General features: G+C 46.1%; 1 protein-coding gene across 3 annotated transcripts in view; it reads right to left on the reverse strand.

Annotated features, from left to right (window-relative positions):
* The window catches only part of SRRM1 (serine and arginine repetitive matrix 1), a 605,541-nt gene that overhangs the window by 438,787 nt on the left and 151,818 nt on the right, over positions 1 to 14,936 (reverse strand). For 2 of the 3 annotated variants that reach the window (XM_086956395.1, XM_086956397.1), the window contains exon 9: positions 764 to 1,038. In XM_086956395.1, the coding sequence (XP_086812521.1) occupies positions 764 to 1,038 (275 nt within the window). The remainder of the gene's footprint in view (positions 1 to 763; positions 1,039 to 14,936) is intronic. The other variant, XM_086956396.1, reaches the window with a different exon arrangement.

Consider the following 14,936-nt stretch of genomic DNA (forward strand, 5'->3'; position numbering starts at 1 on the left):
GTGAGCAGACAAAAGCAACTAGGTATGTCCCATGAGTTTGTATGGTGCTTCCTAGGTTATGTTAAACACGCAGACACCGCTCACTTAAAATAAAAGCTTCAGCTCTCCCTTCAAAGGGAAAGGTGTCAAATTGCAAAGGACAACAAGCTGGGCCATGCATTACATAACACAAGACTCAAAGAACACAAACACCATGTTGATGTGTATACACCAGATAAAGTAACAAATCCGTCTTCTCTGGTTACATTTAAAATATCCCTTACTGTAATGAGCAATGATCAGAGGCACTTGAGGCTGAAGCTAATTATGTTACCATCCACTAAACCCTTGGATTGGAACTTTTAAAGCCAGTTACTATCAAGCATAACACACTAAAACTAAGAGCCAAAGGCAAGTAATCATGTTAGTGCTACTTTTTCAAGATGTCCCCTCACCCATTTACCAGGAACAGCAGTACAGACTGTAAAAGCCAGACATCGATTGCAATGTTTTTAAGGGCTAGTTAGTGATGTTATTTATCTCTTGCTTAACCTTGCCCTTTGAAACCAATATATTAATGAATCCAGTCACTTATAACTACGCATGTAACATCTTTCACTGAAAGTTTAAGCCAATAAGGCATTTTGAACACACCATTTGTGTGAAATTTAAGCAGCACAACTATTAGATGATACCCTAATGAGGGTAACCTAGAAATAGCTTACATTTATGGTGATAGCTCTGTTTTGAATAAAGCACTTTTAAAATTAATAACCAGGTTCACCTGAGAATCTACCTGGAGACACCGAGCCGCGACCTTTCCTTTGACGACTGGATTGCTGAGGCGAGGGAGATCTGCGTCCTTTTTGAGGGGGGCTAGGAGGTGGAGATGGCCTGTGCCGCCTTCTAGGAGGGCTGCCAGAAGGAGACCTGCGGGGTTTACGAGGAGGACTTGATGAAATTCGCTTTGGTGGTTTCTTTGGAGGAGGCGGAGTCTTTGAACGTGAGGAAGAGGAAGACGAACTGCTGCCAGATAAAGAGGCTGATGAATGGCGTCTTCTGTAAAACAGTTGCAAAAGGTTAGTGGTACCCTGCAGAGAGCTGCAATTGTGAAAGGTATCTTTTTTTAAACATTTTTAGAAATTATTCAGTCAACAATGCCCACATATCTATTGCAAGATACAAAGCAGCAGTGTTCTATTACAACCTGCAATTAAAAAAAACATTTTATGGGTTATTTTGAAGTCAAATTTGATACAGCAGTTAGTCAGATAGGTCTTAACCAAAACCTAGTAAATGGAGTTTTGACAGACAGACCGACAGACCTACAACCATGGACAATCTTTCCATGCAGTGAACTCTACACTTTAACAGAGAGAAAATATTGATATTTAAGGAGAATATCCCATTGAGCTCTTAGCAAATGGTTTTTATCAGATATTCAACATTTCCGGTGTCCTCATTGCCCTTTTTGGTGGCCAAACAAAATGGGGAACTCTGGTCCTTTACCGACTCCATAGCCCTAAACAAAGTCACTATAACACCTTCGCTGCGGCGGCTATTCCGCCGCAGCGCTAACGGTCGCGGGGGGCGCGCGGCTCACCTGCGCGGGTGACAGAACCGTTCCGTCACGGCTCGCCAGTGAGCTGTGCTTGTGAAGGAAAGGTTCCGTCACGGCCCGCCCGCTTAATGAAACGCGCCACGCAGGCGCGAAATCAGCGCCGCGCAGGCGCGGCGAGCGAGCCGTGACGGAACTGTTCCGTCATGAGCACAACCCACCCGAGGGGAGTGACGGAACGGTTCAGTCAATAGCATCGAAGGTGTTAAACAGGTACCCATTACAATTACTCCAAATACTCCTGGACCAAGAAAGACAGTTATCCATTTATACAAAAGTGGACATATGTGGGGCATACCATTTTGTCAGAGCCAAAAAGGGAGATGAAAGGAAGATTGTAGTAGGAAATACAATCTATACAAGAACTCAGTTATGCCTTTCGAGCACGATCATGCTCCAGCAGCATTCAAGTTTTAAGCAAATGAGGTTCTTCTGGGGGAATGTTTGGTTTTTAACAGATTATATTTTTACCTACTACAAATACTGAAGCGGATCATGTGGAACACGTGCTGGCTGCCGTTCACATGAGCACCATGATTTAACTAAGCTAGAAAAAAAATGTAATTTCTACTCTAGGAGTGCTGAGTTTCTAACTCCTTTAGTACCCCAGCAGGAATACATATTGTAGGAAAGTGCCCCTTTTTGACATGGTCCCCCGCCACGTTTTGCCTACTAGCTGATGCAACTTTGACAGAAGTGCACTGGGTACCTGATATCCAGGTCCCCAGTGCCAGATCTCCTTCCCTAAAACGGTGCAATTGCTTCTCCAGTTGGCAATACCTTTAGCACCCCCTGTAAGTCCCTAGTAAATGGTACCCCTGTTATCTAAGGCAGGGAGGCTAAAGACGGCCCCTAAGGGCCTCTGCATGTATTATGCCACCCTAAGCCACCCCTTAGTACCATCATGTAATCTGCCATTGCAGGCTGCGTACCATGGTACAGAGAAAACTGAAGAAGACACGACATGGCACACACTGTGTATCATACCTGCAGACTGCATGCAGTATACGTAAGTCACCCATACAGTAGGCCTTACAGACCTAAGACAGGGTGCATTATACTACGTGTGGACATCTCTGCAAGAGCAGATATGCTCCTGTGATGTCCAAGTAGATTCTCCGATATTACAAATGAACAGGGAAGCTGTTTTGAGAACATGTGCTGGACATTGGTATTTAAGAGTTCCCGAGCTACATGATGGCTTCACTGAAACTAGAGATGTTTGGTATCAAACATCTCGTATTAATAAGTCCACACTGATTAAGGTGATGGATTTATTAGTACAAGCACCCACAGGCCACCTTAGAGGCTCCCCTGAAAACCTATCTACCACTAGTGTACTGGATGACTGGTGCAGACCAGCCTGCCACCCCAGAGAGGTTTCAGATCCCCTGCGGGTGAGAGCCCACGCTCTCTGAGGGCAGAAACAACGCTTAACCACAAGGGATGGATCCAAGGAGCTGAAGAGAGGGACTCTGGGTGGGGGATCCCAAAGATCACATCTGAATGCCCTCACACACCCGGTGGGGTGTACTGCTTCATCATAGGGAGATCCTCGTCGAGACAGCGCTCAATGGTCGGCAGGCCACTCAATGGGGGCTCTTGAGCGGAGATCTTGTGATCAAGCCGCATGGTGAATGCAATGACGGGATGGATGTAGCGTGGTGCTTAAGTGAATTACAAGAGTAAGCAGAATCCAGGAAGGATTTATTTTATTGGTACCCTTGAGACAGTAAAACAAGCATTTGCAATGCAATAGGTCTCGCATTAGGAAAGTGTGAGCTATTGGTATTGTAAATGGCACATTTTTTTAAATGTGTTGGCATTGAAAATATATAAATGAATAGCATTGTTATTCACAAAACCAATAGCTTACACTTTCCTAATGCGAGTCATATTGGCTAAGGCAATGCTTGTTGGTAGCAAGCAAGGACAGTGCTGTTGCGGTGCTGAGTGATTATGTTGTTGGGCTGAGTGAAGTGGTGGTGCCCCCGAGTGAAGTGGTGGTGCCCCCGAGTGAAGTGGTGGAGGGGGGAGCTAGAGGGGGGAGCTAGAGGGGGGAGTTAGAGGGGGGAGTTGGAGACCTGTCTGGATCTGAGGTGAGCAGGTAATTGCACGATTGATCGGCCAAGAGATAGATCTCTTTTATAAGTTAGGTTCCAAATTATGTTCGCCTTTAATATGTAACGAGCCGAAAAGACGTTACATGTGATGGCCTAACCCTGTGATATTACCTGTTTCACTCTGTTTACATGGATCCGACGTACTCTGATACACAAAGTGCCGCACGGTGTTTGGCGTTTTTACTCAACTTTCTGGTGTAAGTATTTGCTTTCTCCAGAACTTCAGGAGTCTGCTCGCGAACCCTGTCACTAGTACTTCGCTTTACCTTGCTTGCCCCCGCTTGTTCTTAGTAACATCATTGCACGTTAGGCACTATCTAAGAAGCCTGATCGTGCTACTCAGCTTGCAAGTGCCTGGGAGTGATTCAGTTTGGTGTGTTCTTTTGCACAAGGTTCCTCACTCACTCCCAGCAAACGCCCGGACAAAACTGGACAATTGCTCAGTGAGTTGAATGCCTGCTGCACAGCCCCAAGCCTGTAATCTGAAGGTCGCAGGGTTTAAACACTGATTGTACATTAATGCTTTTTAATTCGACTAAATGCGAGCCAATACACAAACTGATTAGAAGCAAACAAGAGACAACATAGTTTGCGATGGCCATAAGGACCTCGTGGAAAGGCATGTCATGGTTAAGATGTTTTATTATTATTGAATGGGAAAGAAAGACCTAAGGTTTCTCCTCGAAACTAAAGTAAGCAATATGTAGTGACGTTACAGTGAGAAAGATGACTAAGTGGGATTATGTACTTGCTGTAGAAGATTATATGTGCAAACCGTACGACTACCAGAGAGGTAGAACAAGGTAGTGCAGTAGTTATCCCCTCCGTCACTTGTCAATAAAAGTTACTCATAACCAAAGTTTTACCTATTGTCTTGACTGGTTAAAGGTAATGAACAACCATTGAATAGCAACATACATTTCCGACGATTATAATGTTCTCCACCAAGCAGCTAGCTTTAGGTATAGTGAGGCCTGTGGGTTATGCATGGAAGCCCATAGCATAAACAAAATCAGTTCACTTTAAGCTTCTACCATGTTTGTCTCCAGGCGTTGGAAACATGAACTAAAAGATAGATTCTTAAAATGGTCTTTAATGCTAGTTGCAGGTTTCCAGTTTTCGCGGCGATTCCAGAGCAGAGGAATTCTTTGGCAGTCCCTGGGCACAGGACAAGCAGGAAGAAGGGACAAGCACCAAGAGCAAAGGGTTGGGCTGGGAGTACGCTAAGAACCAAACATGAGAGAATGAAGAAAGACAACTACAACAAGCACATCTCCATTTTCAGCCCAGTTGCGATATGAGTAACAGTTTTTGTCAATCAGTTTTTTAAAGCATTTTGTGGCACTATTGCAAAACTGAACTATTAGTATACGAGGGCAGCCCAAAATACCCAGATGTCTCTGCCGGGCTACAATTCTAAACACACTGGCAGCAGCATTCCTCATCGGTTTGACAACACTGGTCCTGTGCGAGTGCAGGCACGGCTTGCCTTTGTTTTAATAACGCTTCACCATGTTGCAGAAAAAAAAGAGAAAAGTTAGAAGCAGAGAGCGATTACTCCGTAGATAAGCAGCCTCTGGGCTACTTCCTACAGGGAGGGGTGATTGAGGCAGGAAGGTGTCATTAGTTATCCGAGACGAGGAAGGAATATGAAAAGCTGAGTTTTGAGTACATGGCTGACCCGTTACTGGCCACGGAGGCAGCAGGGGCAGTGCAAATGGGGGCAAGGCGAGGGAAGATGACTGCAAAAGAACTGCTAGAAGAGATGCGAGTGAACGCTAAAAGGGGTTTGATATTGAAACACTTTTATCCCTTAAAAGAGTTCTTGCACATGTAAAGACTTACGGAGCAGCAGCGCAATCAGGTCACAGCAACTACTATCGGAGCACAACAGCTGGGCTTTCCAGCTACAGCCAATGAGAACATTAAAGGGGGAAGAGGGAAAGCCACAACTATTAGCGCAAATTGCTCTCCATTCCATAACAACTGTAGACGTACTGTGTGCACTATTTTTAAAATAAACTGGGCGATCGGTAAACAAGGGAGCAGTGGGGGCGGGGAGGAATGAGTCTGGGACTGCGTTCAGCGGCCGGGATGCACGTGCATGTAAAAGCGCACTATTTAAAACTAGCATTGGCGCCTCTTGCACATTTAAAGACTTACGGAGCAGCAGAGCACCCAGGTCGCAGCAACTACTATCGGAGCACAACAGCTGGGCTTTCCAGCTACAGCCAATGAGAACATTAAAGGGGTAAGAAGGAAAGCCACAACTATTAGCGCTAATTGCTCTCCATTCCGAAACAACTGCAGACGTGCTGTGTGCACTATTTTTAAAAAAAACAGGGCGATCGGTAAACAAGGGAGCAGTGGGGGCGGGGAGGGGTGAGTCTGGGACTGCGTTCAGCGGCCGTGATGCACGCGCATGTAAAAGCGCACTATTTAAAACCAGCATTGGCGGCCCCTTTGAAGTGAAGCTCACGGCCTCGTGGCTGTGAAAGCGTGATGTAATTAGGGGGGAGGAGACGTGAGAGAAGTGAGGCCGAGCGCGCACTGCGCACACTGGTTAAGTGACAGATGCCTGTGGGAGGGAGGCTGATGGCTTTGATGTGGACGCGCTTTCAGCACAAGTGCACCACACGAACAGTAGGATATCCGCGATGGTTTCAGACCTTGGTTTGGCCTCTATACTCTCATCCTATTATCCCTTGCGGGATTATTAGGCGAGACCTAAACAGTGAGGCTATCTGTAGTAGTAACTGTAGTATCTGGGATAGCTCAAAAGGTCAACATGTTACTTGTCTACATGCCAGGAGGGTCAATGGCATTTCTTCAGGACCTGTTAACTATACATATCCTACCACGGATTGGGACAAAAGGATATCTGTGGGAAACCAATCCAAATTATTTCCACTGCACCTGCTGCAGAGCAAGGAGGACTTAACCTGTGAAGTTGAAGTTAATGAAAGGCCATCACAACTTATGCCAAGAAAACAGGCTCTAAAACATAAAATAAAAACAATGCACCAGCACTCTGACCCAATCCAGAAGGGCCCAGCTGTCCTGATTTTGCACTCTCAACTTGCGAAGATCGACAACCGCAAGGCCCTGGTTCACACAAACCAGCCGACCTGCTCACTCTGAACGCAAGGGCTTCCAACAAACTGGCTGAGCCCTCTTGTTTCCAGGACCCTTGTGACCAGAGCGCCCCGCTGGGAGCTCCCGGACTTATCTTCAAGTCCCCTCTGCAGCCTGTTTGTAGGTGACCCCTCATCTTTCCACCCGCATAGCGCGCACAGCTCTCACAACCGACCAGCAGCTTTGCTCTCAGACACCCCAGGGCAGGTGCCGAGTAACTGCTGGTGGTACTTTGGACTTCTAGGACTCCAAGTTCCCAAAGGAGAACCCCCCCCCCCCATCCCCCCCCCCCCGTAACCGAACACTTATGCACTTTGACTTGAGGTGCCCCGAGTCCCTGCCAATCAGGCTCCCAGGGCCTGTGTTCTTTACCCAAACCTAACCCAATTGGCATCTCTGGCCACAGATTAGCCCATGGTAAATGGCACCAGAGGTAACCAGGGCACAGTGACCAGGGAAGACCTCCAAGGGCTGCTGAACTTATTGTGCCAGCCTTCGAGGCCTGTACCTTTACACACACACACACACACACACACTGCCTTTGCAGGCTGCGTGTTTTGGTGCAGAACAAAGTGAAGAGTTGACATGGCACACACCCGTGTGTGCTATGCCTACAACCCACTGCCCCGGCATAGATCAGTCACCCCTCTAGCTGGGTGCCCTATACCAGTGGTCAGTGTAGAGGTGCATGAGCCCTGTAACCCTACAGTGTCTAAGTCCATTCTTAGACATTGTAAGTGTAGTGCTGCCATTAAGAGTTTATGGTGCTGGGAGCTTGTCATTACGAACTCCACAACACCGCAATGGCTACACTGACAACTTAGAAGTTTGGTATCAAACTTCTCAGCACATTAAACCCACACTGATGCCAATGAGGGGTTTACTGAAAAATACACACAGAGGGCATCTTAGAGATGGCCCCAGAAAAATGACCAGCCTTTGGCGAGTTCCCTGACTGGTACCCAGCTAAGTCCCGCAACCTAAGATGAAAATGGACGAAAGAAGACACCCAGCAGAGGAGACTGCAGAGAAGAACAGACTTAGCCCCAGCCCGTCTGCAGTTTCCAGAGATCCTGCGTCCAAAATAGTCTTGTCCTGCAGCCAGCGGCCTTCAGAACTCCTGGGAGGATTGACTGCCTTCAATAAAGACCGGATCTCCTGTAAACAGCAGCCCTGCTCAAAAGAAACAGACAACAGACTCTGAGCATGCTGAGGAGAAAGAAACCAGACGCCTGGAACTACCACTGCACCTGTCGCCTACGGCCCGGAACCTTAACTTCACCAGCCAAGTACTCACCTGGAAACCGGTAACTCACTTACCTGCCATTGAATAACATTGACCCATTTTGACTCGAAAATTTTTTAAGTGTGAAGTTTTGAAAACTGCAAATATTCATATAAAATCAGCCAAAGTCCGAATTCCGAAGTACTCACCTGCAAGCAGGAGAGAAGCCAGTACTGAACCGCGAAAGTAATCCTTACCAGGTTTACTAGTAATCTGTAGTTTCTCCATAGGAACCCATGGTCTGGTTTTCTGTGAAATTTCTTTTAAGTGCCTACTTTTGAAAACTTGAAATAGTCTTTAAAAATCATACAAAATACTGAAACGCAATTACCTACCTGTTTTAAGTTCAGACCCCAGTGCTGGCCCTAGAAGCCCAGTATTGGATTACAAAAGTAAGGCGATCATACTTTACCTGGAACCTGAATTTTCTCCCATTGAATAACATTGCCAGATTGTCATTGAAAAGTTTCTAAGTGTGGACTTTTAAACCCGCTTTATATTCATGAAAATTCACCACAATAACTAAAACGTTTTTGCTTATCTGGTTTCAGCTTAGACCCCAGAACTGAATCTAGGAGCTAGTCCTGAAACTATTAAAGTAATCTGTACTGCAATCAACTGTAGTTTTAAGGTAACAATCCATTGAGCTCAATGCTAAAGTGTGTCTAAACTTGAGTTGCCTTCAGCAACTCCCGTACCTATTGTGTTCACCAAATTTATTGCTTCCTTGCGAAGTAATTACATGAGAGTTCTAAAATCTAGCAAAGTATATTTTTATGCCCGTTGGTTCTAAGAATAAAACAACCATATCTTTGGATATAAAAACCATTGGCCTGGAGTTCAGTCTGAGTGTGTGAAATCCTTTGCTGACTGAGTGTGTACAACAAAATGCTTTGCACTCCCCTCTGGTACTGCCTTACTGCTCGACCAAGCTACCACTTTTGAGAGTAAGGTCAGTCCTGACTTTAACCTCTGTTATACCTTTGGGGTTTGTGGATTCTATACACACTGTACTTCATTATTGTCCAGTGTATATATAGAGCCACTTGCTCACAGAATCCAAAAAGTAACTTACCTGGGATTTTACTGAAAATCCCATTCAAGTCTATGTACTGTAATTTCAAATCATTGCATTTATCTGAAAGAATACTGTAAGTCAAATCAAAGTACATTTACTAATACAATCCAAACTTTTTTGTTTACAAACTGCATTACTACAGTAAAGTAATTATTGCTTGTGTGTGCCAGGCTTGCTTGGTTTTAGAAAATAAAATAACAAAGAATATTTTTATACAAAAATAATTGGTCAGAAGTTCAATCTTTGAGTGTGTGAATTCATTTGATGACTGAGTGTGTACAACAAATGCTTAACACTGTCCTCTGATACTGCCTTACTGCTCGACCACACAACCACAAATAGAGAGTAAGGTTCTATCTAACTTTGCCTCTATCTAACTTTGCCTCTACCTACCTTTGGGGTTCCACTGGACCCTGTGCACACTATACCTCACTTTTGTAAAGTATATACAGAGCCAGCTTCCTACAAAAGGCGCTCTGTAAACCAATAAGGTTGCCTGGACTCTTTACACAGTAACTCGTTTTGGTCCACTATACAACGAGTGAGCTTCCTACACACATGGACCACAAAAAGATGAAAGCCATTTTGAAGTGGCCTTCACCCTCTTGAGTCAAGGAAATACAAGGCTTCTGGGTAACTGCACACTTTAACAGTTGGTTTATTGCGAACTTCTCTAGCATTGTTTCCCTAGGAGAAGCCGCCTCTCCGAAGGCTGATAGCATGTTTCACCTCCATGCCCATCCTCAGACACCCAGGCCCTTTGCTTCAATCGATATATGGTGGAGGCTGACACTTCCAATTTGTAATTGAAGGAAGTTTGACCCAACGAGATCCCAATCCTGCACAACTTCATGCTCTGGCATTTTTTCTACAAAAAGCTGCTCCAACTGAATGCAATATACCATTATGGAGAAGGAGCGATTAACCAGTAAAGCAGTTTTCCAAGAATGGAGGCATAAGTGCTTAGTGGTCCACCAGAATATGAGCAGTCGGACCACAAAATCCTTTTCAGTAAGACTAATGTCTGTCACACAACTGCTGTGGATGTTTTGCATCAAGTGTGCCCTTCTCATAACGTATTGACTGGGAACAAACAAGCATTTTCAATGAAATAGGTCTCGCATTATTAAAGTTTGAGCTATTGGTCTTGTAAATGACAATTTTTTTATTTATGTGTTGTTTTTGAAAATAGCTAAATTAATAGCTTTGTCATTTACAATGCCAATAGTTATAACTTTCGCAAATGTGACACCTATAGCATTTGTAATGCAACATGTTTTGCATTTACGTGACTTAGATGTATTGATATTACAAATAAAAACGGCTTTTAATTTTTTAAAATAATTAATACTTAAATAAAAGTGATTGTAATGTATAATGGCAATAGCTTAAACTTTTGTAAATAACATTTGTGAAGATTATGTTCAGTGTATTTTATTGTGATGAAAATCCAAGAACAGAAGTGAAATATTAACATCTTTTTGTGACATTTGTAATAAAGCTTGAAACATTGAGAGAACATAATTGAACCAGTTGTTGTTGAATTGTTGCACAGATTGATGCTGTGATGGCGCCGAGTGATGTTGCTCCAAGTGATGCTGTGGTCGTGTGGTGGTCCTGAGTTATGCTGTGGTGATGCTGTGGTGGTGCTGCTGCGGTGATGCTGCGGTGGTGCTGTGGTGGTGCTGAGTGGTAGTGCTGAGTGGTGCTGTGGTTCTGCTGAGTGATACTGGAGTGGTGCTGTGGTGCTACTGAGTGGTGCTGAGTGATAATGCAGTGGCGCTGAGTGATAATGCAGTGGCGCTGAGTGATAATGCGGTGGCGCTGAGTGATAATGCGGTGGCGCTGAGTGATAATGCGGTGGCGCTGAGTGATAATGCGGTGGCGCTGAGTGATAATGCGGTGGCGCTGAGTGATAATGCGGTGGCGCTGGGTGATAATGCGGTGGCGCTGAGTGATAATGCGGTGGCGCTGAGTGATAATGCGGTGGCGCTGAGTGATAATGCGGTGGCGCTGAGTGATAATGCGGTGGCGCTGAGTGATAATGCGGTGGCGCTGAGTGATAATGCGGTGGCGCTGAGTGATAATGCGGTGGCGCTGAGTGATAATGCGGTGGCGCTGAGTGATAATGCGGTGGCGCTGAGTGATAATGCGGTGGCGCTGAGTGATAATGCGGTGGCGCTGAGTGATAATGCGGTGGCGCTGAGTGATAATGCGGTGGCGCTGAGTGATAATGCGGTGGCGCTGAGTGATAATGCGGTGGCGCTGAGTGATAATGCGGTGGCGCTGAGTGATAATGCGGTGGCGCTGAGTGATAATGCGGTGGCGTGAGTGATGCTACGGTGGCGCTGAGTGATGCTACGGTGGCGCAGAGTGATGCTACGGTGGCGCAGAGTGATGCTACGGTGGCGCTGAGTGATGCTACGGTGGCGCTGAGTGATGCTACGGTGGCGCTGAGTGATGCTACGGTGGCGCTGAGTGATGCTACGGTGGCGCAGAGTGATGCTACGGTGGCGCTGAGTGATGCTACGGTGGCGCTGAGTGATGCTGCGGTGGTGCAGAGTGATGCTGCGGTGGTGCAGAGTGATGCTACGGTGGCGCAGAGTGATGCTACGGTGGCGCAGAGTGATGCTACGGTGGCGCAGAGTGATGCTACGGTGGCGCAGAGTGATGCTACGGTGGTGCAGAGTGATGCTGCGGTGGTGCAGAGTGATGCTGCGGTGGTGCAGAGTGATGCTACGGTGGTGCAGAGTGATGCTACGGTGGTGCAGAGTGATGCTACGGTGGTGCAGAGTGATGCTGCGGTGGTGCAGAGTGATGCTGCGGTGGTGCAGAGTGATGCTGCGGTGGTGCAGAGTGATGCTGCGGTGGTGCAGAGTGATGCTGCGGTGGTGCAGAGTGATGCTGCGGTGGTGCAGAGTGATGCTGCGGTGGTGCAGAGTGATAATGCGGTGGTGCAGAGTGATAATGCGGTGGTGCAGAGTGATAATGCGGTGGTGCAGAGTGATAATGCGGTGGTGCAGAGTGATAATGCGGTGGTGCAGAGTGATAATGCGGTGGTGCAGAGTGATGCTGCGGTGGTGCAGAGTGATGCTGCGGTGGTGCAGAGTGATGCTGCGGTGGTGCAGAGTGATAATGCGGTGGTGCAGAGTGATAATGCGGTGGTGCAGAGTGATAATGCGGTGGTGCAGAGTGATAATGCGGTGGTGCAGAGTGATAATGCGGTGGCGCTGAGTGATAATGCGGTGGTGCTGAGTGATAATGCGGTGGTGCTGAGTGATAATGCGGTGGTGCTGAGTGATAATGCGGTGGTGCTGAGTGATAATGCGGTGGTGCTGAGTGATAATGCGGTGGTGCTGAGTGATAATGTGGTGGTGCTGAGTGATAATGTGGTGGTGCTGAATGGTGCTGAATGGTGCTGTGGTGGTGCTGAGTGTGGCCTGTTCGTGAGCAGCAACCAGCTGGAGGCCCCTATCCACCATTGGATAACATTGGGCCTCAGCACTTACCTGCCATAGTGCTGCTGATGGTGTTCTGAGAGTGCATCCTTGACTCTGCGGGAACCCTGGTTCTAACACCAGAATACAAACTCCTACAAACAACTACTTACCTCTAAACTGATAACTCTATTTCCCTCCATAGGAATGCAATGACTGCTCTTCTTGAAAAATGTGGAGTTGGTTTGTATGGAATATTGAAAAACTGCATATGTACTAAAAGTGAATTACTTACCTTTTGACAAGGAGAGGTCTCAGTGGGATATCTAGGCATATCACACTGATTATCAAAAGTAATCCGAGAAGAACTCTGTAAAGTAACTAAAAAGTAATTCTGAACATTTGACTTAATTGTAATTCAACCAACTGCATTTGAACTTGCATTCAACTGCAAAACACTGCATAAGATTTTGCAAGGCATTTAATATACTTAACTGCACCAGGCGTGGCTTGGTTCTAGAAATAAAATAACTAAATATTTTTGCTACAAACAAATTGGTTTGAGTTCAATCTTTCAGTGTGTGACATCATTCGGTGTATGAGTGTGTAAAACAAATGCTTAACACTACCCTCTGATACAGCCTTACTGCTCAACCACACTACCACAAATAGAGAGTAAGGTGCTATCTACTTTTACCTCTATAAGCCTTGGGGGGTTCCACTGGACTCTGTGCTCACTATACCTCATTTTGGTATAGTATATACACAGAGCCAGCTTCCTACAGTGGGGCAGATCATTTTGGATTGGAGTGGAATAGATCATTTTGGATTGGAGAGGGACAGATCGTTTTGAATTGAGTGGGGCAGATCATTTTGGACAGGAGTGGGGCAGATCATATTGGACAGGAGTGGGGCAGATCATATTGGACTGGAGTGGGGCAGATCATATTGGACTGGAGTGGGGCAGATCATATTGGACTGGAGTGGGGCAGATCATATTGGACTGGAGTGGGGCAGATCATATTGGACTGGAGTGGGGCAGATCATATTGGACTGGAGTGGGGCAGATCATATTGGACTGGAGTGGGGCAGATCATATTGGACTGGAGTGGGGCAGATCATATTGGACTGGAGTGGGGCAGATCATATTGGACTGGAGTGGGGCAGATCATATTGGACTGGAGTGGGGCAGATCATATTGGACTGGAGTGGGGCAGATCATATTGGACTGGAGTGGGGCAGATCATATTGGACTGGAATGGGGCAGATTGCATTGGATTGGAGTGGGACAGATTGCATTGGATTGGAGTGGAGCGGGGCAGATTGAAGTGGAGGAAGATTGGAGCAGGGCAGACTGTTTGGACTGAAGTGGGGTAGATTGTTTTGGAGTGGGGTGAATTGGAGTTGGGCAGACTAGAGTAGAGGGTTTGGGAGGATTTGATTAGGGTGTGTGGTTTGAATTGGAGGGGGTGAATTGGATTGGTCTGGGGTGGTTTTGACTGAGTTGGGGGTATTGGTTTGGGGTGAATTGGTGTGGATTAGAGTGGGGTGGATAGGGGCATATAGCACAGTTACATGTTAGAGCATGATTTCAGAAATTACAAATAAGAAACAAATAATGTCTCTTTGCAATAAAATAATCCTCATCTTTTGAGAACAGAGCCCACGAACAAAAGCAACAGAAAACCTGGGTGCAAACTGAGAAAGGAAGACTTGGCAAAATAAAAGAAAGTTTACTATAGAAACTATCTTTGAAATCTTGTTTGTTCTGCTGGGCTCGTTTTTTGCCAGTCACATGCCTTCTGTTTGTGGGGCGCTAAAAGTTAAAATGAACAAAATAGCACCCCAATCACATGGAGAGCAGAAGACGGGCACTGACCAAGTTGAATCAATCAGTGCTTGGTCCCTGCTCCACAGAGAGGAACGGAAATTATGTTAGGCCTGCCTTGACGAATCATGAGGCTGAAAAGAGGAGTGGCATAAAAGTCAACTAACGGTGAGCAACAGGCAGACTCCAAACTCTTTTTGCTAACAGTATCTCGCAAGCAAGATGCAAGCACTAGCACATGCTCCCACAGGCTCTACCCTAAAAATGGGACCACCTTCAGGCTGTTGGCATCACTGTAGGAAAATGTGCATAGCTAGTTTGAAAATATACAAAGGTTTGGTGGCAAAGCTAGCCCAAGTTCACCTATCTATGCAGAGTACTTTCATCTAGAAACTTGTCAAGTGTTTCTAGTCGACAACTACATAGCGCGCCTCAAAGGATATTGTGCCTCAA

This window comes from Lissotriton vulgaris, chromosome 2_1 (assembly GCF_964263255.1).
Source record: "Lissotriton vulgaris chromosome 2_1, aLisVul1.2, whole genome shotgun sequence".
Lineage (NCBI taxonomy): Eukaryota > Metazoa > Chordata > Amphibia > Caudata > Salamandridae > Lissotriton > Lissotriton vulgaris.